Source organism: Chinchilla lanigera, unplaced genomic scaffold, assembly GCF_000276665.1.
Source record: "Chinchilla lanigera isolate Chin_1 unplaced genomic scaffold, ChiLan1.0 scaffold00094, whole genome shotgun sequence".
In the NCBI taxonomy this organism is placed as follows: Eukaryota; Metazoa; Chordata; class Mammalia; order Rodentia; family Chinchillidae; genus Chinchilla; species Chinchilla lanigera.
Window position 1 is genome coordinate 5,933,675 of NW_004955495.1, and position 24,567 is coordinate 5,958,241.

Here is a 24,567-nt window from a genome sequence, read left to right on the forward strand (position 1 = left end):
TATTTAGTTAATTTATTTTGAGACAGGGTCTTACTAAGTTGCCCAGGCTGGTCTCAAACTTGTGACCTTCCTGCCTCAGCCTTCAAGAACTAAGGTGACATAAATGTCCCACCATGCCAAGAAGGCTACAGACAGCTCCGGGCCACCTTTTCCGATGGGGAGGCAGTGACAGGCCACACAGCTGCTCCTGAGCCAAGGTCTCTCCTGCCCTCTTCTGTGCAGTGGCGCCAGCCCCAGAGTGCGGCGGGTCTCAGCACAGGGCTGGGAGGCCCTCTCTAGAGACAGATCCAACACTCATGGACTCGACTCCTGCCCTACAGCAAGCTCCAGGGCCTCAGAGGCCGGGTGGGGACTCAAGGTCAGAAGCTGAGGGAGCAAGATGGGACAAGAGCTGAGATGAAAGGGGGGCACAGGCTGGGCAAGAGCAGCTCCCGAGAGTCAGGCGCAGCTATAGCCACAGGAGGGAGCAAGTCAGCAGGCCCAGCTGGGCGCCACTGCCCGCCAAGCCTCTGCAATGGGGCGGGGATCCCTGGACCCAGACGCAGCTGTGGGCCTGGAAAAGTACACTAGGCTATTTTTAGGCTCCTGGCTTTTTTCCTCTTCACCCTTGAGTAACGGAAGACAGGACTTGGAGCCAACCAGGGCGCCGTGTCAAAGCCACAAGAGCTGCTCAGAAGCTTGTTCAAATATCAGGACACAAGCAACCGCCAAAACGAGGAGTTAAAACAGCCAGGCAAAAGCTGGACGCGGTGGCGCACGCCTGTAATTCCAGCACTCAGGAGGCTAAGGAAGAAGGACTGTGGTGAATCTGAAGCCAGCATGGGCTACACAGTGAGTATAAGGCCATCCTGGACTACATACTGTCTCAACCACCACGCCCCCAAGAAACGAGCCAAGCAAGTCCAATGCAGTGGCACATTCCTATAATCTTAGCTACTCAGGAAGTTGAGAAGGGAAGATCACAAGTTCCAGCCCAGTCTGGGCAACTCCACAACTTAGGGAGACCCTGTCTCAAAATAAAAAAAGAAGAGCTGGGGCCAGAGCTCAGTGGCAGAGGACCCTGGCTGACTCTAGCTCACACCCTGCTGGGGAACAGCCGGCAGGCAAACAGGACAATGCTGGAAACAAGGGAGGATGCTGTAGGGGGGAGGGTGGCACAGACGCCTGCCAACCCCACTGCTGGGTCCCCCAAGCCCATGATGAACAGCATCTTTTCTCCAAATTCTGCTCACAGCCACGAGGCAGAAGGCACCAGCACGAACAACGAGCACCCCAAACCTCAAGGTCCAGAGTGACAACGCACCAAGGCTGCACCACAACTCCAGCCACATGGCTGACCCAAACCCCTCCAGACCAAGTGCTGTCCACCAGAGATGGAAAGATGAGGCGAGGGGAAGGAGATGGGACCAGGACCTTCCATCCTCACCCCTGCCACTTCCTCCCAGGGAGCCGGTCAGCCCCAGGCTCAAGCCCCTGGGGAAATAAAGCATAGGGGCTTCTCAGGATTGATCAGGTTTTTTCTGGGAATCGTTCCAACGAGGAGCACATGTATGCTAGGTGCTTAGAATCACCTAGACCTCCCACAGGCGTGAAGTATTCGAGTTTAACAGGGCACATTCCAGGGAGGCATGCAGTGTGGAACCTGGCTCCCTCTGGGAGCTGTCAGCAGAGTCTGGGAAGATGCAGGGCGGGGGGGACCCTAGGAACAGGAGGCAAGTGTACTTCGCACCTCCTCAGCCTCAGCAACACACAGCAGAGACCTCACACTCACAAGAGACAGGAGAGCCTGTCAGCTCCAGTCCTCCACTCTCATGGAGGAGAGAGGACGCGAAAGACGCTATCACAACACAAAGGCCAGCAGGCTGGGTACAGCAGCATGCACCTGTCATGTCAGCACTGGGTGGCTGAGGCAGGAGGATCACATCTGAGTCCAGCCTGGACAACTTCAGTGATAGCCAGACTTGTCTCAAAATAAAGGATAACAAAGGGCTGGGGATGTAGCTCATTATGAAGGCCCTGGTTCAATACCCAGTGTCACACACACAAAAAAAAAAGAGTGGAAGACAGGAAGAAAGGCAAGGTGGGCCAGGGCCACCACCTGGGATCCATGTACTAGCCCAAGACAGACGGCAGAAGAAGAAGGATTTCCTCAAGGCTGTGCTACCCAATACCAAAAGCCAACCAATGTGGCTCACACCCAAGGCACAGGTGCCTCAATGCACATCTGGAGAATCTGAGCCTGCTGCATGCCCTAACCCACCACACACCCAAAGGCGCAGGCTGCATGTGGCTTGGCAGCAGACTACTTAATCACCCAACATGCATGAGGCCCAGGCGCCAGCACAAAACAATAGAACAAAAACAAATCAACAGATTAACACAAGAAAACTCAGCTGATCTGAAACTGTCCACTCAGCTACCACACACATGGAACATGAGTGGACACCCAACCGCTCCCTCAAGGAGGGCCCTCACTGGAGGTGAACCCTGTACAAGCCAGAGGGAAAGGGCCTCTGCCCATGAGCGCCCCACGCGGGAGGGTGGAAGGAAGACCGAGACTCTGCTCAGGCATGAGGCTGGCTCGGGCAGCCCCTGGATGGTGAGCCTCCCTCCCGCGAGCCTCAGGGTCCCCACACATGCCCTGGAGGACAGAAGGGCCCAAGCCGGAGAGGCTGTGGAGGACAAGGCTCCAGCAAATGCCCCGTGTACCACTTGGGCCACAGACTGGTGGGTATGGGGAGTGGTGCACCATGTCACCCACACGGCAAGACCAGAATGGAGGTCAGGAGAGAGCGGGGCTGGGGGCTAAGGGCTGGGCTGGGGTTGTAGCCACAGGGCATGGAGCGATGGCACTCACTGTGTATTCTGCATGCTTTTTTCCATACCATTTCATCCACTTCCTGAACTCTCGGTCCATGGTCTGGAAGGGAAAGAGGTCACACAGCCCGTCAAAACTCTGGGCAGCCAGGAGGGCCCCAACAGGCCCACATGTCCACACAGCTGCAGCTCCCAGTGGTCCTTTCCAGCCTGGCAAGATCATACAGGTCAGGACCTCAGTTTCCACCCACAGTACAACCCCACTGAGACCTTCCTGGGGTGGGGCAGTGCCCACCAGAGGCAGGCTCAGCAGGGATGTCCCAGGGCTCCCAAACCTCCCCCATCTAGAGGCCACCAGGCCACGGGCTCTGGACACGTTTCTACAGAACTGACACGCCACTCACATGTCCACATGCAGCACCCCACTGCTCCCTACCCCGGGCAGAGGCTATGAGAGGGTGGCCCAGTACAGCCCGATCCTCCAACAGGAAGAGGAGACAACCAAGGGAAAAGACTGGGAGAATCTGAACCAGGTTGCGTGCCAGGTTCAGTGGAGGAGCTCAGCACCAATTGCATTAGGAGGGCAAGGTCCCATAGTAGGGAAACAAGGGCCCAGAGGCCCCACCAAGCCTTGCTGCTTCTGGCAGTGAGACTGGCCCTCTGTTGGGAAGGTGCTGGATCTCTCTCTCTCTCTCACACACACACACACACACACACAAACCTTGCTTCAGATAAAACTCCTCAGCCTAGTAAGGATGCTGCCCACATGGTAAGCTGAGGTGCTGGTGCTGAGGATGCCCCGCTTTTGACACCTGCCCCACATATATAACCCAGCTTCCTGGACCACGCACCTCCGCATACTTGGCTGGGATGTCTGCTTTCTCGACTCCATAGTGATGTTTGCAATTGGTGGCTGCAGCAACCTGGAGGACCACCTGCCCCACACCTTCAATGAGAGAGAGATGCATCAGAGACCCATGGAGCACTCAGGACAGAGGCTAACGCCAGAGGATGCCACCAAGCAGACACGACCCAGGGAGGGCATGTCAGAGTTGGGCACAGGGGCCATGCTATGATGTCCAATGACATCAACAGGTATAGCACATGGGACAGCTCAAAGACCCATGACACCCTCTGAGGTCAATGAGGACAGCCCTTGTAAGCCTGGCCCCATGCAGACTACTCATCAAAGAACAGACACCTCTATTCACCCCCGCAACCCTACCAGCTATTTGTGGCCCCAAAAGAGATGTGTGGCAGGTAAAGTGTTCCCACAGGCCCAGCTGAGCTAAGACTTGGTGATGCCCAGACTGGTGGCCCCCTGACCCTCACGGCAGTGCTGCAGCGCAAACACAAGCACACACACAGGTGGAGTCACACTAAAACCACCTCACGGAAGTGCAACTGGCAACTACGGTAGCTCTGGGTCTGGAGACACAGCTGGGACTTAGTGTCCCCACGTGGCCCCTCTGCAGGTCCAGCATGACAGCTGGATTGGCCAACACCCTGGGGTCATGAGGACTGAGGGCCACAAGTCCCAGTAGCTCTGAGACCACCTCTCCTGTACAGTGGGTCCGCTCTCTTCAGCCCTGGTACCAGCTACCTGACTTTCCATGCTGAACACAGTGTGTGGATAACACGGAGCACTAGGGAGGGAGAGGGGGCCACTGCTGGCAAGGGGCAACTCCCTGTGAAGCGTGCGCCCTTTAGGAGATGCTGGGATTCAAGCACACGTATCCCCCAGTGTTTCTGTGGAAATGAGATCCCCAGGCCAGTGCTGAGGGGCACTGTAGGAGGTGACTGGGCCCCGAGGGACAGGAGCTGCACCTTATAAACAGCTGAAGGGAGTAAGCAAGGCCCCTTCCTGCCCTGCCACCTCTGTCCTGTGAGGTCGAAGCAACAAAGTCGCTCCTAAGAGAGTGGGGCACAGACCCAGCTTCTCACCGTGGCACATGTGGCCAGGCCCAGCCCAAGTTCTCTCCTGTGCAGGTGAGATCTCGACAGTGCTGACGACAAAGCCGCCTGGCAGAGGAGGAGCCCCATAAGCCAAGCACCTGCTGGGGCTGGCCACAAGGGTAAAGGCATGAAACAAAGCTGGCGGGGGCTCAAGAGTCACAGGGCACAGAGCCGCAGGCCTCGATAGAAGGTGTGGGTGGGGAGCAGCTGGGGTGGGGGCCGGAGCCTCCCTGAGCTGCTGGCACTGTCCCACCGCACCCTCCTCTAAGCACAGACTCGCACGCACACAGACAAGGGGCACAGCCAGGAAACCAGTGACAGCTGGCAGGCCCCTCAAGGGAGACCCACCACTGCCCAGGTCCACGAACAGATCATCCTCGGTCATCTTGATCTCATCGATCATCTGGGCCACCAGGTCGAAGGAGGTTTCCCCGTAGACCTCGGGGGAGAAGGGCTCATAGTTGTTCAGCTTCTCTGGGTCGGTCACCGAGTGGTTGTAGACCTGCTGCAGGATGTGCCGCAAGAGCCCATTGGACGGCCGTGTGTTCAGCTTCATGGGCTGGGTGGTCCCCTTCCACTGGGGGCAGAGAAGTGATGGATACGTCATGCATGTGTGCTCACCTGGCTGTGCCCACCCTGCCCGGTTACTTTCCCAGTTAGACACAGTGGGGTGTGGAGCACTATTCAGTGAGGGTTTGCCTGGCACTCATGAAGCTCTGGACCCCACTCCCAGCACCTGAGCCTTAAAGAAAGGGGTGTGTGTGTGTGCGTGTGTGTGTGTGTGGGTGGGTGGGTGCGTGTGTGCGTGTGCGCGCGCGCGCAGTATGGGCCCTTAGGTGAGCTGCATACTCAACTCTTCTCAGTTCTGACCTATCGTGGGAGATGGGGAGTGCAGCTTTGGCTCCCCTTACTCAACACCATGCTTGCGTACCCAGCACACAGGTTACTTTCCCATGCTGAAGTTCACTGGGGCACCACTGCCCCCAGCACCCCAGCCGACAGCTGCCCCATAAGGAACACCTGGGCCCCAGCCCTAAGGACAGGCCCCATGCAAGACAGCAGTCTGGCCTCTTTCACTCAGGATCTATAGCCTTAGAAAGGCCATCTTCAAGCAGGGCATGGTGGTGCACGCCTGTAATCCCAGCTCTCGGGAGGCTGAGGCAGGAGGATTGTTGTGAGTTTGAGACCAGCCTGGGCTACAAAGTGAGTTCAAAGGCCAGCCTGAACTGCATAGTGATACCCTGTCTCAAAAAAAAAAGGAAGTCCATCTTCAACTAAAAAGCTACCAAGGAGAAAAAAACCTAGCTGACAGCCTAGATGTGCCAACTGCTTCACAGCCCTGGCATCAGGCAGTGGAGCCACCCCTGCAGGCCCTTGCTCAGCTCTCTATAACCCTGGGGTACCAGTTCTGGCCCTGGGGCATCACTACAAAGACCTGCGCCCTGACTCCTTATGACAAGGGTGGATGAGGCTATGCCCTTTGTGGTGCAAAGCTGCCTGCCAACACCACCACACCCTCTGCCATACACAGCACTGGGACAATGTCGGGCAGACGGTGGGGGCCTCCCAGAGCAGGACTGCACAACCGAGGGGGCAGGCCACTGCCACTGGAAAGGACCCACTGGAAAGAACTCAGGATCTGCTGGCCCCTGGCAAGGTCCAGCTCCAGCACCAGGAGCCCATGAAGGCCCCTGGCCTGTCACTGCTTATGCAGGAGTGCCTAACACACTCAGCAGACTCAACTGTCCTTCTGTGGTCAGCACTGGTGGTAAAGGCCACAACCAACACCCACACAGGCCAGCCATCACCTGAGAAGCTCCATGGAGCTGCACATGGCACACAACCACCCAGCCAGGGCAGGCAGCCACATGGGGCTCTCAGCACTGCCAGCTTTGGAAGAAGCCTCAAAGCCATACTGCACCACCCCCAGCTGCCCCAACAGAACCCACTCTGGCTGCCCCACCAGGGCCGAGCACCTGTGCATTCTCTTAAGAGGACCATCCTTGGAAACAGGAAACAGCCCATACTCTGTTGTGTCCCAGCCCTCCCAAGTTGCCAGTGTGACCAGGATGGAGGACAAGTCACAGGCTAGCTGGAAGGCAGGGGTAGTGTTCACAGCCCAGGCAGTTGCTTCTGCCCACATCTCGACCTTGTCTGAGGGGAAAGGGGCAGAGATGACAACCTGCAGCACCTACTTTAGAAAACAAACTGAGGTCAGCTGGGTCCTGACTGTGCTGCTACCAAGCTCCACCACTGGAGCCCTACTGCATAACTGGTCTGCAAGGTCCGGGAAGCCTGACTTCGAAAACCCATTAGATCGTATGGGACAAGCTTGTGCGGTAAGGCCACCTACCAGCTGGTGGATGCTGTCGATGGCTCGGTTGTACTTGTCACACAGCCTCTGCATGCTCTCGAAGCTGGAATAGGCAAGAGAGAGGTACCGTCCCAGAGCAGGACTGCATGGCCGAGGGGCCACGCCATTGCCACTGGGCGGGACCCGGAACCTCAGGAACAAGCCACTGGGCCCTCCCAAGGCCCCGCACCAGCACCAGGAACCACATGAAGGCCCCTGGCCAGGGCCAGGGCCACTCCTGAGGCCTCGCACATGGGCAGGGCAGGACCAGGTCTGATCCTCATGAGGAGCTCCAGGCCAATGCCCGCACACAGGCAGCCAGGCCAGACCACGAAGTTCTGGCCAGGAGACTGTGCAAGGGCAGCTTGGGCCACTTTGGGTCCAGGAGTCCAACCCAAGGTCAAAGAACACTAGCAGGCACAACTAGAAAAAGGAGTCTGCACAGTGGGCAGGGCAGGGCCAGGCCCTCACTGTACTCAGCTAGAATGAACAGAAATACACCAGGACCCCTTTGAGCAGTCTCAAGAGAGTTGTCCTTCCCCTGGCTGGGGTCAGCCACAGTGTACCCTGAAGGGCTCCCACGCGGGGACACTGGGGCCACCAGGCACAGGCATAGTGTGAGGCAGTGGCTGTCCCTAAAGACCGCAACTGTGCAGGAGGGGCAGTGCCTCCTTCCCCCACAGGCAATGCCTGTCTGGGAAACTTTGAAGGTTCCTGCTGTGCTCAGAAACACAAACCTAATCAGAGCCAAGTTGTCTGATACCAAGGTTTCTTCGGCAGTTACGACAGCCCAGGTGTGACTCTGCAGCCCAGGCTTTTTTTACTTTTATTTTTACAGTCCTGGGGGCTGAACCCACACCTTTACACAGAGTTCCATCTCCAGCCCTTTTTTAATTTATTTAATTTTGAGACAGGGTCCCAGGAAGTTACCCAGGCTGGGCTCAAACATGCGAACCTTCTGCTCAGCCTCCCAGGGTGCCGAGATGACAGGTGTGCTCCACCACACACAGCCTCACAGCCTTTCACTCACAGATTTGTACTGTTCTCAACGGTCGGTCGGCAGAGCCCCAAGTCTGCCATGAGGCGCTCTCCCCAGAGGACTTAGAACGCATACTGTCACTGTCAACAGTAGGAAGCGCTCTTTTCAGCCTGCGGAGGCAGGATTTCCGGGCCACAGCGGAGCTCTGTGCCTTGCAGTGCCCACAGTGCCCAGGGGGAGCCAGCGCCTGCAGAAGGGAGGGTGGCTCTGCGCCCTCTCCATGGACTCGCAGACTGTTTCCTTCCTGAGGGGGGCGCTGAGAGCCAGCTGAATAATCAGACCCTCCTCACCCAGGACAGGAGGCGGGTACCCGACTCCCACTCCACGAGCCTCCACCAGCACTGCTGGCCCTGAGCCTCAAGCTGGATAAACCTGCATGGGCTCTGTGTCTGCTGAGTTTTCCACTTTCTCCATCTAGTAGGAGAAATTAAACCCAAACCAGAGCTCCAGGGGACAGGAGCACAGCGTCCTCCCATGGCAGGGCATCTGGAAGCATGGGAACCCAGCACTCTGCTGTCTCCTTGCTGCTCAAACCCAGCTGGCTGGCAGCACAGTGAAACCCTGTCTCAAAACCAAATACACGGGAGGCCCAGGGATTTAGCTCAGTGGCACAAGCGCCTGCCTGGCAAGCGCAAGGTCCTGAGTTTGACTCCCAGCACCAAAAACAAAACAACAACAACAACAAAAAAACCAAATACATGGGAGAAAGCACAAGACTGCAAAGGCAGGAGGACATCTCAAAGCTGAGGACACTTTACAAAGCACAGTGACAGCAGGACACAGGATTCCAACCATGTCAAAGACCACTGTTGCGTGGCATCAGAGAGCCGGTGGGAGCCACCAGGGACACACATAGGCCTGAGGTAATTGGACAGTGCCCAGGGTCCTCACCCACAACCTCACCTGTGCACCAGGGCAGGCAGCGGCTGGCAGCATCATGACCAGCCAGGACCATATAAGATCCCCCCATGAAGCTGTGTACATCTGGGAGCTGCCTCCTTTTTGAGGCACCATCTGGGAAACCCCACTAGGCCACCCAACTCCTCTGAGCCCCATCCCCACTGCGTCCTCTTTCTGGGTTTTTCTTATACTCCAACCCTGCCTTCAGCCTAGACAACCAGAGATCGCAAACCTCTGGAGACCCAGGGGACTGTCCTGGAAGGAGGTGCACATGGGGAGCATGGCAGAGTGGGCCCTGTTCCTCAGCCCTCTGGGCTCACCTACAGTCACCTTGCAAGGACTACGTGGGGCGAGAATAAGGACCTCCCACCGTGTGCCCAACCACAAGCTCTGAAATCTGCTTTGAGCCTGGCCCCCTGCACCCGCCCAGCCTTTCCTTTTATTTTTAGAGGTAGGGTCTCATTATGTAGTTCAGACTAGCCTTGAACTCTCAGCGATCTGCCTCCCTCAGCCTCCCAAGTCCTGGGATCACAGGTACACACACCACGGCCAGCCTTTCCTAAGTGTCTGTCTGCGTGGCAAAGCCACCGTAAAAATCTCCCAGGAACAAAGACAGGAGTTTATTGGTGTGCACACATGGGGCACAGGAGGGTGTCACTCCACTGCCACAAGGACAGGGGTTCCCACACCTATATACCTTTGCAGACCTCACCCGTGGCCTCACCCGCCATCTGGGTCCTTATCACACTCCTTGTAAGAAACCAATGCACTAACAGGTCTTTCCCTGAGGAGGTGGCTTATCTCAGCTCCTCTGGCACCAAGGCACTGCTCTGACAGGAAGGACACCAGTGTGTTGGCCCTGGAGGGGTGGGGCCGGGCCAGGAGACAGGACCAGCTGTCACAGAGGCAACACTGCTTGAAGCACAGCAAGCCCTCTCCATGTCAACATTAAGCCACTGGGTGAGGGTCCTACGGGGACCTGCAGGACCACTCTAGGCTCAGTTGTCTGAGGAGAGTGACCACCCACGTGCTCCTGACACAGGGCAGGTTACCAGAGCTGGAACAGTTGTGAGCCTGGGCCGCCCTTCTTTCCAAAGAAAAACAAACCTCTCTGGCAGGCATTCCAGAGATGCCTGGCCCTCCACCCACTCTCTCGAAGGAAAGTGCTAGGAGCCTCGAGGGCAGGAACCACAGCCCCTGGTCAGGCCCATAGCAGGCCAGTGGGAGATGCAAGTCCCAGGGCTGCTGAGGGACAACAGGGGTGGCCTGAGTGGAAATGCTGACATCTGGCAGCCACTTCCAGCTATAAAAAGAGCTGCTGTTTATGCTGGTTAATTCCACACACACCAGTCCAGGTTCCAGGCTGTGGAGTTTCCAATTCTGTCCTCACTCTGACAGCCCTCGCCAAGGCTCAATAAATATTTTCAACCAAAGTAACCGTAAGGAGCCACAGTGAGCTCTGCAAGGAAACCCCGCAGCTGCTGCGCCATCGAGGAAGCACCATCCTAGAGGAGGCGGCCGGGCAGCCTCTTCTTACCTTTTGGTATCGTAGTCAATTAAGACGTAATTCTCCATGGCCAGCTTGAGATCTGGGATTTCCTCACAGACCCATCTGAAACAGAAAAGTAGAAACCACAGGAATTCTATTAAGCAGATTTGCTTTTTTTGTTTTGTTTTTACAGGCCTCAAACTCAACTCTCCTGACTCTAAAATGGCAAAACAAAACTTCCACTGCATGTGGCGGTATGTACCTGTCACCCCAGCACTGTGTGAGGCTGAGGCAGGAGGACCATGAGTCTGAGCGCAATCTGGGCAACTTAGCAACTTAGTGAGACCCTGTCTCAAAATAAAACATAAAATATCTGGGAAGTAGCTCAGGGACCTTGGTTCCACTCCATAGTACCACCAAAAAAAAAAAAAAAAAAAGCATGATTTATAATGTGAAAGAGAGGAAAAACATTAGTTTCTAACAAATGCTGTAAAGTTTATGATGGAGTTGTTGTGAATCATGTAGATTTTACATGGCTTCGAGGTTGAATGGTGTCGGCCTTGGAAGCAAAATGAACTCACATATCACTGTAAAAAACAAAACATATAAGGCTGGGGATGTGGTTTGGTGGTACAGCATTGTGTAGCAAAGCCCTGTGTTTCATCCCTAGCACTACAAAAACAAATAAAACAAAAAGTAAAAAATGTTATGCCAGGAGTGCTGGCACATGCTGGTAACCCTGCACTCAGGAGACTGAGGCAGGAGGATCACAAGTTCCAGCCCAGCCCAGGCAACTTAGCAAGAGTTTGTGTCAGAAAATAAAAAGTGCATGTGGTGGTACACACCTATTATCCCAGCACTCTTGAAAAGCTGAGGCAGCAAGATCTCCAGTTTGAGCCCAGCCTAGGCAACTCAGTGACTTAACAGGACCCTGTCTCAAAATTAAAAATTTTTTTTTTAAAAAAGAGGAAAGACTGGGACTGCAGCTCAGTGGTAGAGTACTTTCCTAGCATTCACAAGGCCTTGAGTCTTACCCTTAGTGCCGCTAAATAAATGAGAGGACACTGTTGAAAGACTGAGACATAGGCCATGTGATGACGACAGTCTACTGTAAAATGACAGCGTGACAAACCTTCCTAGAGAAATAGAAAGGCAGTGAGCAGCCAAGCTGGGAGAGTCTTGCCTTGAGGCTGGGGAGGTGGAGGAGGACACAGAGTGTCGGACGCTGACAGAGAACAGGCTCGGCCCGCCCTCGCCGCCGGAGCCTGGGTGCTGCCATTCTGGGCCCCTGTTATCTGGCAACACCCTGGGAACCTCAGGGAAAGGATGGACCCAGAGCACCGTCCCGCACACAGGGTCGGCCAGTTCGGCTGCGTTACAAGACACCGTGGTCATATGGCTCAGGGATGGCACACAATGACAGAGGTTACACAAGAGCGGGGCTCAGAAAACTGCACCCCAAAGGCATCCTCTGATGCGCCAGGAGGCCTCAGTCATGGGCGTGGCATGCAGGTCTCTCACTGATCTTGCCTCCTCCCCCAGCACAGGAGGAGGTGCTCTCCTAAGCTCGGGATCTGCCTGAAGATGAACACGCAGGGCCCCTGAGATCTGCTGTCCACAGTGGAGGAGAAGCCAGGTGACTAGCATCTGGAGAGACCCTATCCCACTCCAATTCGAGAGCCACACCCAAGTCCACTTCTGTCTCCAGGGCTTCTACCCAACAAACTCTGGGGATGCTAAGAATAGACTGAGGGGACTGTGACAAGAGCAAGGGCACGTGTGCAACAAGCCGGCTGTGCCCTGCACAGCTGTCCCCTCACCCTCTGCTTGGAGCTCCCCTGTGCCATGCCCATCCATGTCAAGGCAGCAGGGCCCAGGGCCCAACGCCACAGCACCCCTCCCCACAGCCCCTCGCTGTCCAACACTCACCGAATGGTCTCAATGATTTCATGAGCAGCATCATGGTGTTTGTCCTGAAAAGCAAGGGGCAGCGTCTCAGACACCAGGCCTCCGTCTGCCCATCCACAGGACAAGGGCAGGGGATGTTGCCCGTTCTTCCCAGGCAACCATTGCTATGGACTTTCATTCCCTGACATGGCTCTCAGGTCAGCCCCACAGGACCCCAGAAGCCCACCGCAGCACTGATGCCTCCCCGAGCTAAAGCCTGGCTGTGCTTTCTGCCTCTGCGTGGGCCCAACATGCAGCCGGCAGGTCCCTGAGCCCCTATGTAAAGTGGCGAACACCAATCACAACCACTGGCCAGCCATGTGCAAAGCCACATGATGGACAGAACAAGTCACATCTGCAACCAATCCTCACACACAACACCACTGCCCTCCACCCCACCCTCGCCTTCTGTCGCCCAAGGATGGGGTCTTCAGGAGGACCAGGCACATAGCTGCCATGCACATACCACGCACACGTGACACACTGACAAAACAGGCATAGTGTGGGAGCGCAAGCCTCTAATCCCAGTACTCAGGAGGCTGAGACAGGAGCATCACTGTTTGAGGCCAATCTGGGTTATACTGCCTTCACAGCTAGCCTGGACTATACATGCTGGCCCTGTCTCAATAAAACAGAACACAACACAACAGAGGAACAGAAAAGGAAGAAAGAAAGGAGGTGCGGCCTTGTGTTCCCTGCCTCCCAGCTGAGCCTATGGGCCCAGAGGGTGCCAGCCTGGGCTGGAGACGCCTTCATTCTCACCACGGCCCTCAAACAGCACCCACGGCCACAGCTCCTCAGCCACTCATGGCAGCAGCCGAGGCTGGGCCAGTGTGACAGTGATGCCCCTTTCCATATGAGCACTTTTAACTTTTTTTTTGTCTTTTTGAGACAGGGTCTCACTATGCAGTTCAGGCTGACCTTGAGCTCACTTTGTAGCTCACACTGGCCTCAAACTCGCCACAATCCTCCTGCCTCAGCCTCCTGACAGCTGGGATTATAGGTGTGCACTACCATGCCTGGCCATACGGCACTTTTCCTGGCCCTGGCCCAAGACAGGAAGAACAGAATAAAGCCGCACATCCACCTCCCCAGCCCACCGCTCTGTTGGGGGTTGTGGGCCTCTCATCTCCTCACAGCTCTTGGCAGGGGGACCTCAGCCCTGGCCATCTGGTTTTCCAAACACGCAGCTGTGGACTTTCCTGGTGCAGACCCAGGTCATGCAGTGCCAGTTATGGCCACATGAATGGGACTCTCAAAAGGCACCGAGTACCCCACCACCGTCAGGCTCTAGACTGCTCACCAGACCAACTTCTCTCTGCTCGCTGAGCACAGCCACCAGGGACGCTACTCACTCACGGGCCGGGCTCTGCTTTGGCAGGGACCCTTCCTGTGCTGTACACAGTCTCCCTGCCCCTCACACTCAAAAGCCTGGGTCTTACTGCACCAGCGACGGTGAGGGACCCGGGGTCCACAAGCGTCCCAAGGGCTGGCAGCACAGGGCCACACTTGGCCTGGAGCGCAAAAAGGCCTGGGCGAGTCTCACAGGAGGGCCTGGTGCTTGCACCAACCAAAGCTGCCCAGGCCACTCATGCCACCAACGGGCTCACACCAAGAAATTCAAAGCTGTTCTGTGAAAGCAGCCACTCTTAGCCCAGGCCAAGGTGTCCACACCTCCACAGCGAAGAGAAACACACTGCCTGGCAGAGACACAAGGAGGGTGCATCTGCAAGGGTCTCCCACTATTCAGGAGAATCAGAATAATTCTGTAAAGAACACAAGGCCTAGCATGGTGATGCATGCCTGTAATCCAGCACTTTGGGAGGCTGAAATTATTTCACAATCTAGTGAGACACTGTCTCAAAAAAAAAAAAAAAAAAAAAAAAAAAAAAAAAAAAAAAAAAACTGGGAGTGTAGCTTAGTGCAAAGGCCCTGGGTTCAATCTCTAGTATCGTTAAAAGACCCAAGGTCTTACTTTTCGTAACCGCTCCACTGAGGGATAACTTACACACCTACAGTTTACTGATGTACAGTACAGTCACAATCTGGGCTGGGGTGCAGCTCAGTGGTGAGCACTTGCCCAGCACACATGTGGCCCTGGGTTCCATCCCCAATACTGCAAAAGCATAAATAAATTAGACAATTTAAAAGTAAGAGATAAAAGGGTCAGGCATGGTGATACACGCCTGTAATCCCAGCACTCAGGAGGCTGAGGCAGAAGGATCCTTGCAAATTCAAGACCAGCCTGGGGTACCAAGCCAGCCTGAATTGCATAGAGAAATGCTGTCTCAAAAAAAGACAAAGTATATACAACTCAGTAATTTAGCACATCCAGAGTTGTATAGCCATTACTATTTTTTTTTTAACAGTGCTGGAGTTGAACCTAAGACCTTCACACTGAGCTATATTCCCAGCCCTTTTTATTTTTTATTTTGAGGCAAGGTCTCACTAAGTCACCGAGCTGCCCAGGCTGGGCTCAAACTTGCAATCCTCCTGCCTCAGCCTCCCCCAGTGCTAGGATACAGGTGTGTGCCATGATGCCAGCTACTAAACCTTATCTTTCAAGGCAAAAAGAAACAAACAAACAAATAAAAGAAAAACAAAAACAAGCTCCTAGCGCGCCCAACAAAACGCTCCAGAGCTGGAGGTGCAGTTCAGTGGCAGAGTGCTTGCCTGGCACAAGGGAGCCTCTGGAGACCATCCCCAGCACCAGAAGAAAATACTCCAACTTACTGAGGACCAACCTGCCAATATTTATGGATCCTTGGTGTGTCCATAACTCCTGCCTGCCCATGGCCTCTCCTCACTGATTCATAGGGCTCCAAGAAAGGGACAGAGGAGCAGCCCAGGAGCCCTGGGTTTACAAGCACTACTCTACCCCTGTCACCTCACACAAAGTGTAATGGCTTGTATCTAGATGTTCCCCCAAACCCTTGTGTGGTCTGAGGTGGGGAGTTTTATTTATTTATTTATTTTTTGTCTTTTTGAGACAGGGTCTCGTTATGCAGTTCAGGCTGGCCTTGAGCTCACTTAGTAGCCCAGGCTGGTCTCGAACTCATAAGGATCTTAGGATCTTCCGGCCTCAGCCTCCCAAGTGCTGGGACTACAGGCATGCGCCACCACACTCGGCATGAGGTGGGGAGTTTTGAAGGTGGCTGGATTAGCGTGTGTGAATGTGGATTAAAGATGTGATACTGGGATTAAGGGTACCCCACCATAGGTATGGGTGGCACCAACCAATAGGTTTGTAGACTGGACAGAATATGAAGCAACAGAAAGAAGCCAGGCTTGGCCAGGTGTGGTAGCACATTCCTGTAATCCCAGCACTCGGGAGGCTGAGGCAGGAAGATTGTTCCAAGTTTGAGACCAGCCTGGGCTACAAAGTGAGTTCAAGGCCTGCCTGAACTGCATAGTGAGACCCTCTCAAAAAGACAAAAAAAAAAAAAAAAAAAAAAAACCAAGAAGAAAAAGAAGCAGGGCTTACTGCTGCTGCTACTACTTACCATTCTGTTGCCTCCCGCCTGCCATGCCACCAGCTGTTGTTTCTCCTATGCGATGTCATCCCACCCTGCCTTGAACCAGCTGTGAACTGAAACCTCCCCAGAGTGAACTGCAAGAAACCTTTCCTCCTTTAACTTTGAGTGTCAGGTACTTTTTCTCAGCAATGACAAAAGTAACCAAGACGCAGGGATACCTCCATCTGTCCTCCACCACAGGTACAGGACTCTGGCCTCATCAGAAACTCCACTGCTAGGAAAGAGAACTGTTTTCCATTGTCTGCTCAGGGGTTAAAACAAAGCAGATGAGAAGAGTTTTTTCCTGGTAAAAAGCTGCCGCAGCAGAATACTAGGCAGTTCCTCCACTCTGGAGCTCACTGAGTGAGAACTTCCTTAATACATACAACCTCCTGCCTCATACTATACATGGTCATATTTCAAGACCCCCAGGAGATGCCTAAAATCACAGTACAGGGATTATAGGTATATGCCACCATCACTAGCCCATGATAAAATTAATTTGCAAATTATACACTGTTGGGTTTAACAAGACAGTTAAGTCAATATGCTCTATGTGATAGTTTCTATATAGATGTTCACTCACAGGTGGGGCTTTTGGGAGATCGCTGGATCATGGGAGTGTGACATATGGCTTAGTCCACTGATTGGTTTGGTGTAGCTCTGGGTGTAGATAATGGGAAGGCCTACTTGGGTGTAGGTGACACCAACCAATAGACTTGTAGGCTGAATGGGATAAAAAGGGAAAGGAAGGCTTACTCCTTCCCGCCTGCTCTGCCGCAGACTGTTCCTCTGCAATGCCCCTCTGCTATGCTGCCCTGTCTCAGAACCAGCTGACTATGAAACCTCTACAAACTGTGAGCTAAAATAAACCTGTGCTACTTTAACCTGTGAAGGTCAGGTATTTCTCCCAGCAATGAGAAAGTAAGTAAAACTCTGTAATAATAAGTTTGCACCTTGAGGCCATTACTACTAAGTCATGAGTTCTGTGTAGAACAGCCTTTCTGATAACTGAGCTGGCTGCTGAGCAAGCTCTGGGTGGTGGCCTATGCCACCTGGAGACTAGACAAGGGATGGATCCCATCTGGGCAGAACATAGGCAACAGCCAGAGATCCTAGCACATAAAAACATGCAACTTAAACTCAGGAACTAATCTGGCATTCTCCACTCAGTATTTTCGGGCAGAGATGAACCATAGGTAACTATAGCCATGGCAAGCGAGACTGCAGGTCACCCTGGGAAGGTGGCTCGATGCTCCTCAGTAACACACACGCAGACAAACGTGCAAGGAGAACTGTGGGTGTTGGCAGGAAGTGCATGAAAACCACACCCAGGACAAGGCACACTAGGTCTGGAAACAGGTGCACGTGTGACCTCTGGACCAGGTGAAATCCACACCACATTATCTTGGCCACCCACCTGTTGGGGCTTCCTCACCTAGGAAAAGCTCTACCTGTCTCTTCCACATAGGATGCACCCAGTGTTCTACAGTGCTTCTTTCATGCCCATGCTGGGGGTTTCTGACTTCTAGACATTTCTACGCCCACAGGAGAACAGGAAGGAAATCAGGGGACGAAGGAAGGTGGGTGCGCACAGGTAGTGTCTGTCTGGCGTTGCAGCCCTGTACATGCTTGGCACTCAGCTTTCCTCACTGCCTCCTCTCCTTTCCTCTTTCTCCTTCCCTTCCCTTCCCCTCTCCTCCCCTCCCCTCCCTTTCCCTTCCCTTTCCCCTTTCCTTTCCTTTTCTTTTTCTTCTTTCTTTCTTTCTTTCTTATGTAGTGTGATAGCAGGGATAGAACCCAGCAGCCTCTGCAATAAGCTACATCACAACCTATGTTCTAAATTTTGAAACAGGGTCTTGCTAAATTGCATACGTTGGGCTCAAACTTTTTCTTTTTTTTTTTTTTCAGTACCGGGAATCAAACTCACGACCTCGCACTTGCCAGGCAGGCGCTGCGCCACACAGCTAAATCCCCAGCCCCAAACTTTTTCTCTTTTGCTTTCTTTCTTTTTCCTTTTATAAAATATATACCAGGAATTGAACTCACAACATCATGCTTACCAGGAAGGCACCGTGCCGCTGAGCCCAGCCCAGCCAGGGATATAGCTCAGTGGCATAAGCACCTGCCTGGCAAGTGCAAGGTCCTGAGTTCAATCCCCAGTACCCAAAAAAAAAAAAAAAAAAAAAAAAAAACCCCCAGCGCAAAAGAACTCTTTATTGAAGACTGGCCTCAAACTTGCAATCCTCCTGCTGCAGCCTCCCAGAACACTAGAATTACAGACATGCTCCACCATGCCCAGCTCTTTTCTTTCTTAAGACTGGACCTCACTAATACTACACAAGCAGTCACCACAGAAATGCATCCCTAACCCCTATAAATTGGTTTCGTTAGCCGAGATGACAAGTATGTGGATTGCCTTCAGTGCTCAATGCTCAATGCTCTGGGTTCAACCCTCAACACCATTTAAAAAAAAAAAAGGAAAGAAAGATTCCACAATTTTTTTTTGTTTTTTTGAGACAAGCTCTTGCTATGCAATCCAGGCTGGGCTTGAACTCATTATGTAGCCAGGCTGTCCTTGAACTTGTGGTGATCCTCCTGCATCAGCCTCATGAGTACTGGGATTATAGGCGTCACAGCATCTAGCTAGTTTTGTTTTTTTTGGTTTTTTTGGTTTTTTTTTTTGAGACATGGTCTTGCTGTGTAGCCCAGGCTAGTGTCAACTCATGGCAGTCCTCCTGCCTCAGTCTCCCAAGCACTGGGATTACACACATGTGCCACCACGCCTGGCCTTTAGTTTTGTTTTTTGAGACAAAGTCTTACCATGTAGTCCAACACAGCCTGAAACTTGCTATGTAGTCCAGGCTGGCCTTGAATGCATGAGTCCCTCCCTTGGCCTTCTGAGTGCTGAACTATAGGCCTGCCTCACCACTCCCAGCTAAACAGTCAAGACTTTAGAGAGCACTGAGCCAAGTGCAGCACTTCTCCAGAGACATTTGCAGCACCCAGAGGGGCTCCATATCCATCTGGGCTGCTTCGAGATGAGCGACTCTGGACAATCACTCAGCTCTTGTGCTGCTGCCCCCTTGTCTGCACATGGACGCTCTGGGACACGTCTGCTGGTGAGGGCCCTGCTCACTGGCTCTGTTCCCCAGACCTCTGCGGCAGCTGGTGTCCTTCAGAGTTCAGAAAAGCCAGCATGGTGGAGACAAACCCCCAGACACCATCCACACAGCAACAGGTGTCACCAGTTGCCTCTGGTCCTCCTGTCTTCTGCAGAGCTCGATGGGGAAAGAAATGGCTTCACAGATGCAGGAGCTGCCTGGCCAGGGCTCCTGAGCTGAATGTCAGGACAAGCCCCCAGGGACTGAGCTTGCTCCATGAGCCAGGACAGAGACTCCTAGAAGCTGCAGTCAGGTTCACACAGCCCAGCCTTTTGCATCACGATGGCTATGAGAACTACTCTTACGTGGCTTTTAAAATAGTGTCACACTATGAAAAGGAAAGGAAAGGGCAAATGACACAGAGCTGAGCAACTCCTGGGTTAGGGGCTCTGAGTCAGGCTGTCACGATGCCTGCTGTGATTCATCTGACTCTCGGGAACAGCATCTCCTCACACCACGGAGGGAGCATGGCCAGGGGCCAAGTCACCAGGAAGGAAGGCAACGACCCAGCCAGACCCAAGTCCCTCGAAGCCCACACTGCAGCTCACAGCTGGAGTGGCAAGGCCCTGACCAGAAGTCTAGGCTGGGCCTTTAGCAAGGATCCCAGCTCAGCCAAGTCTCCATGGGCTCCAAGAGGAAGGGCCATGGGGTTCCCACCAGACCCTAATTCCAGCTGAAGCTGTGAAGGAGCCAAAGCAGAGATGAATCGGCGTGGTGGTACATGCCCCGAGCCACATAGTGAAACACTGTCTCAAAAGAACAAGAACAGGTGGCACCCTACAGGATTCAGCACATCGGCTCCCAGGGATGCCCAGCACCCGCATGCTCTGCACACTGTACTCAGTGGGGTGCGGAGAAAGCCAATCCCAAAGAACAGGCCCCTGGATTTGTGGCTGGCCGCCCTGCATGTGCTGAGTGCAAAATCCACAGAGCACTTCAGATCTGATGGAAGCCTGTGCCCATCTGCACACTCACACACAGAACACTGAGTAAACTTGTTCTAACTTCTGTGTTTTTCCACATGGGATCTTGTTGTGTTTCCCAAGCTGGCCTCAAACTCTCAGGCTCCAGCAATCCTTCTGCCTCAGTCTCCCCAGTAGCTGGGACTACAGGCATGCACCACTACCCCTTGCCAACAGAACATTTTAAAACTTGACCCTCATCTGAAATTCATAAAGGGCCTGAGCCCTGGCCTGAGTTAGGTACCTAACTCCAGCAGCCCTGCTTCTCGGCTGGCCGTTTTTAGCCAGGAAGGCAGGCAACTGTGGAATGAGGACTCTGGGATGCACAGGATGAGAGCACCCCCATACAGCTCTGGAGGCCTCAGACCACCAACAGCTGTTGCGAAGTCCTCAGCTGACTCAGTGACCACCCAGGGATCAGAACCTCCATCCACATTCACTGACACGGGGCTGCGATCTGTGCCCCTGAAGTTCAAGTGAAAAGGGGCAGCGCTGCTGGATATGCTAGTGCATGCCTGTCATCCTAAGTACTTGGTAGGCTGAGGCAGGAGAATCACAAACAAGTTTGAAACCTGTCTGGACAATTAGCAAGACCCCTTCTCAAAATTAAAAGGGACTAGGGTGTAGCTCACTGGTGAGCCCATGCCTAGCATATGTGAAGCCATGGGCTCCATCCATCCCAAATAAGGGACAACATCTTTCTGGGCCTCAGCACCACTGACACTCCGGTGTGGCCGTGCTCTGTGGGGGCCACCCCATGCCTAGTACGGTATCCAGCCAGTCATGGCTTCCCCCACCCGGTCATGACAACTGGAAAGGTCTCCGCACATCCCTGAGCTCCCCATGAGAGCTGCTGGTTGATGGCTTCTGCCCCTACGCCCCGCCCAGGGCGCCCGCCACAGCACCACACACCCCACAGAAACTACAAGTAAGGGCTCTGTGGCGGCCTGCTGGGGACTGAGCTAGAGGAATGCGGGGGGAACACAGGGTGTCTGGATTATATCTTACGAGCATCGGCATATGTGAATCAACACTCACCCCAGAACAAAAAAATGTAGCTGGGCACAGTGGGGCATTATAATCCCAGCACTCAGGAGGCTGAGGCAGGAGGATCACTGTGAGTTTGAGGCCAGCCTGGGCTACATGAGTTGAAAGCCACCTTACATAGTAAGACCCTGTTTCAAAAGGGGCGGGGGCTTGAGCTCAGTTTGAAGACTGAATTCGATCCCCAGTACCGCAAAAAAATAAAAAGTTTAACTAGCTAGCACTCAGGAGACTAACACAAGAGCTCAAAGCCAGCACAGACTACATGGTGAGCTCAAGGTGCCTGAGCTACATAGCACGACCCTGAATCAAAAAATAAATACAGCTTAATTTAAAAAAAAAAAATAAAAAAATGACAGAGCTTCCACTGAGAGGCTCGGCTGAGAGGAGGCATCTGTCCTCTGCAGCCCCTCAGGCACCTCCCAGGCCCTGGATGCCATCAGGAGTGAGTAGGCAGCGTGACTGTGAACCAGAGAGACCACACCAGGCCAGTGAACACTTCGTGATGCAAGGGAAAGCCTGCCAGTCTTTGTCACATGGTCCCTTCTGAAGCCAGCCCTCGGCCCACACACAACAGTCTAAAGGCCGCCCTGCCTCTGCCCGCAAACGGGGATTCAGTGAGACACGCATCTTCGAGGTCAGCAGCAGAAAATACCTTCTGAGTCACCGTGCAGGAGGTGGCTCTCCCCGCCCCTCACAACTTACTCAGCCACTGCCAGGCTTCCGCGCATTCACCAGACAGGGGGCACTCGGCTGGGGAGGCGGCTGTCTCCTCTGCCACCCACGGCTGGCTGAGTCACCGAGGGGAAGGCCACCCCAGCACCTCTCAGGTTTTTCCCCCACGATGCCTGCCAGGTAAGCCACCAAAAATACCACTTTCACCCTTCCTGCCAGAGACAGGTCACCAGGCACTAGAAATGGCCCCATGCCCCAGAAGCCTGAGTCAAGGAGACCTGACCTCACCCTCCCGCCCCCACGTCACATCTGTCATCTCGAAAAGCTGGTTCTGAAGGTGGACATTTCTGAGCGTGGACAGCTGCGGCTGTTCCCACTTCCTTCCTCCCTCAGAGGTCCCCTGCTCTGCGAGGCCACCCACATCTCCCCAGGGGGCCAAGCTGGCAGCCCCACCCTCGGGGACCTTGGCTGACCCCTTGTGTGCGGCCCTGGGACTTCGCTGACCTTTTCCCAACCTACCTTGGTCTTAGAAGGCTCCTGAGATCAGGACTACTCTTGCTGTCCCCCTTCCCCGGCAGGACAGATTCTGAACAGACACACACCCCCATGTCAAATTCGAGGTCAGGAGTACTCTGACCCTGAGGAACCCAAGCCTTGGCAACACAGCATTTCCTTAATGGATAATCACAGGATCCCACAGAACATAAGCTCTTAGCAAAGTGCCCGAGGCTCTGTGGCAGGTGGGAGGAGGGAGCTGTGAACTCCTGAAGAGCTGCTGCCCCCACGCACTGCTTCCGTGAGATTTCCCACGGCCCTACACACACCTGCTGGCCCTGGCCGGGCAGCACAGCCACGGCGGGAAAGGACGCCCGGCCCCTGCCAAGTGAGGCCCGGCCAGCAGCCCGCGGCCAGCCTTAGTCCCGCCCGCCACTGGAACGCCAGCTCCCGCCAATAAGGCTGTGGGTGGGGACACGGCCACAGTCACTGGGTGAACTTTCATCTCAGGAGCAGAAGAGAGCAGAGCCAGCCTGGCAACCCCACTCTGCTTGACAGCCACTGCGGGCTCCGGGGAATTTCTCAGCTCCTCCAGCACCAAAGGGGCAGAAAGGCACTCGGCACAGGCCCCACAGCCTGGGTACCACACGGAAGGGAAGGAGACGCACCTTCGCCCCAACACCTGCCCTCTCCCACTGCTTTACTCCACTCACTAAAGAAAAAAAAGAAAACTGAAAAGAGCCTGGTGTTCTGTGACCTGAAGACAAACGAATGGAAAACAACCTATGGGCCACTGGTTCAAGGGATGCAACTCAGCAAAAACAAAGGGAGTAAATTTCCAAAGGTGCGAGGTTCTCAGATGCTTTCTGCTAAGTGAATGCAGCAGAGCCAGAGGGCTTTGCGCTCAGTTCATTCGAGTGAGTCTCTGAGAAAGGCAAGACCAACATAAGGCAGAGTCCCAGCCGGGCGGAGACAGTCATCCCAGCACTCTGGGAGGCTGAGGCAGGAAAATGGCAAGTTCCAACCAGCCAGGGCAATTCAGTGACTTACTGAGACTCTGTCTTAAAGTAAGAAATAAAAAGGAGCGGCCGGTGTAGCTCAGTGCTACCAGCAGCTCGCCGGCACACAGACAGGAGGGGGTGAAGAGAGGTGACAGGGGACGCAGAAGGGACCCCCGGGTCCCTGGAATTGTTCTGCACTTGGACCAGATGGAAGTCAGGAGACCCCAGGCATCTGCCCAAGCTCACAGAACTATACGCTGAGAAAGAGTGCATTACACTCTGTGTCAACTGAGAGAGGAAGGAAGGAAAAATTAAACTTCAAACTTCTACTGCCCAATACGGTGACCTCCGAGGGAAGGGAGAAGGACTGGCCTCTTCAGGGTGGGAAGGGTGGGAGTTTCCACCCCGGATCTGCACCATGCTGCCCACCAGGAAACGCCGCGGCAGCGCCCTGCCCTCTCCGCCCTGGGCGAGAGGGGCAGCAGGGACCGCGCGCACCCAAAGCCGGTCCCGCGGACTGGAGAAGCCCCGGACTTCCAGAAGCCCCCAGGGGGCCCTTTATCACGTTTTCCCTCTGGCTGTCACTTCCCCAGGGCCGCTAGGATGAGAGGCACAAAGATCAGAACGCTCCTGCGGTCAGTCCCATCCCACCCACCCAAAGGAGGGGAAAACCTCCCCATCTTCCCGCGCCACCCCAGTCCTGCCCATCAAGCCGAGGGGAAACCCCTCAACTTCCCGCTTCACCCCGATCTGGCCCACCACCATTCCAGGGACAAAAATTCCTTAATCAAAATAAACCTAGGTAATGAGGAAGACAAAACGGGGGATTCCCAAAAGCAGGAACGCTAAGCGCCGCGGGGTGCCGGCGACAGGGACACCCTGGACACAACCCGTTCGTCCCCGGCTGGAGCCCCGCCGCCCGCCCGCCAACGGCAGCCCAGCGGGCGCGGGGCGACAACGGCCGGGTCCCCAGCCGCGACGCCGGGTCCCGGGGGTCGGGAAGGGTGGGAGATCAGGATCCCGGCGCGACACTCACGTAGACCGGCAGCGGCCACGGGTAGACGGCGGGCTCGGCCCCCACGGGAGACTTGAGCCTCAGCTCCAGCTTCTCCCCCATGTCTGCGCGCGCGGCCGCCGAACCATGCTAGTCCGGCGGTTGGGGGAGGGGCGGGGCCGCCGGCGAGAGGGCGGGCAGAGGAGGGGGCGGGCG

At 54.6% G+C, this 24,567-nt stretch overlaps 1 protein-coding gene across 5 annotated transcripts in view; it reads right to left on the reverse strand.

Annotated features, from left to right (window-relative positions):
• The window catches only part of Dot1l (DOT1-like histone H3K79 methyltransferase), a 50,756-nt gene extending 26,189 nt beyond the window's left edge, over positions 1-24,567 (reverse strand). For 3 of the 5 annotated variants that reach the window (XM_013505206.1, XM_013505208.1, XM_013505205.1), the window contains exons 1-7: positions 24,394-24,567; positions 12,484-12,527; positions 10,603-10,677; positions 7,127-7,259; positions 5,122-5,350; positions 3,669-3,763; positions 2,858-2,920 (exon numbers count right to left, since the gene is read on the reverse strand). In XM_013505206.1, coding sequence (XP_013360660.1) covers positions 2,858-2,920; positions 3,669-3,763; positions 5,122-5,350; positions 7,127-7,259; positions 10,603-10,677; positions 12,484-12,527; positions 24,394-24,474 — 720 coding nt within the window. In that variant the 5' untranslated portion in view covers positions 24,475-24,567. Of the gene's footprint in view, positions 1-2,857; positions 2,921-3,668; positions 3,764-5,121; positions 5,351-7,126; positions 7,260-10,602; positions 10,678-12,483; positions 12,528-24,393 lie in introns of those variants that run through there. The other 2 variants (XM_005405917.2, XM_013505207.1) reach the window with 2 other exon arrangements.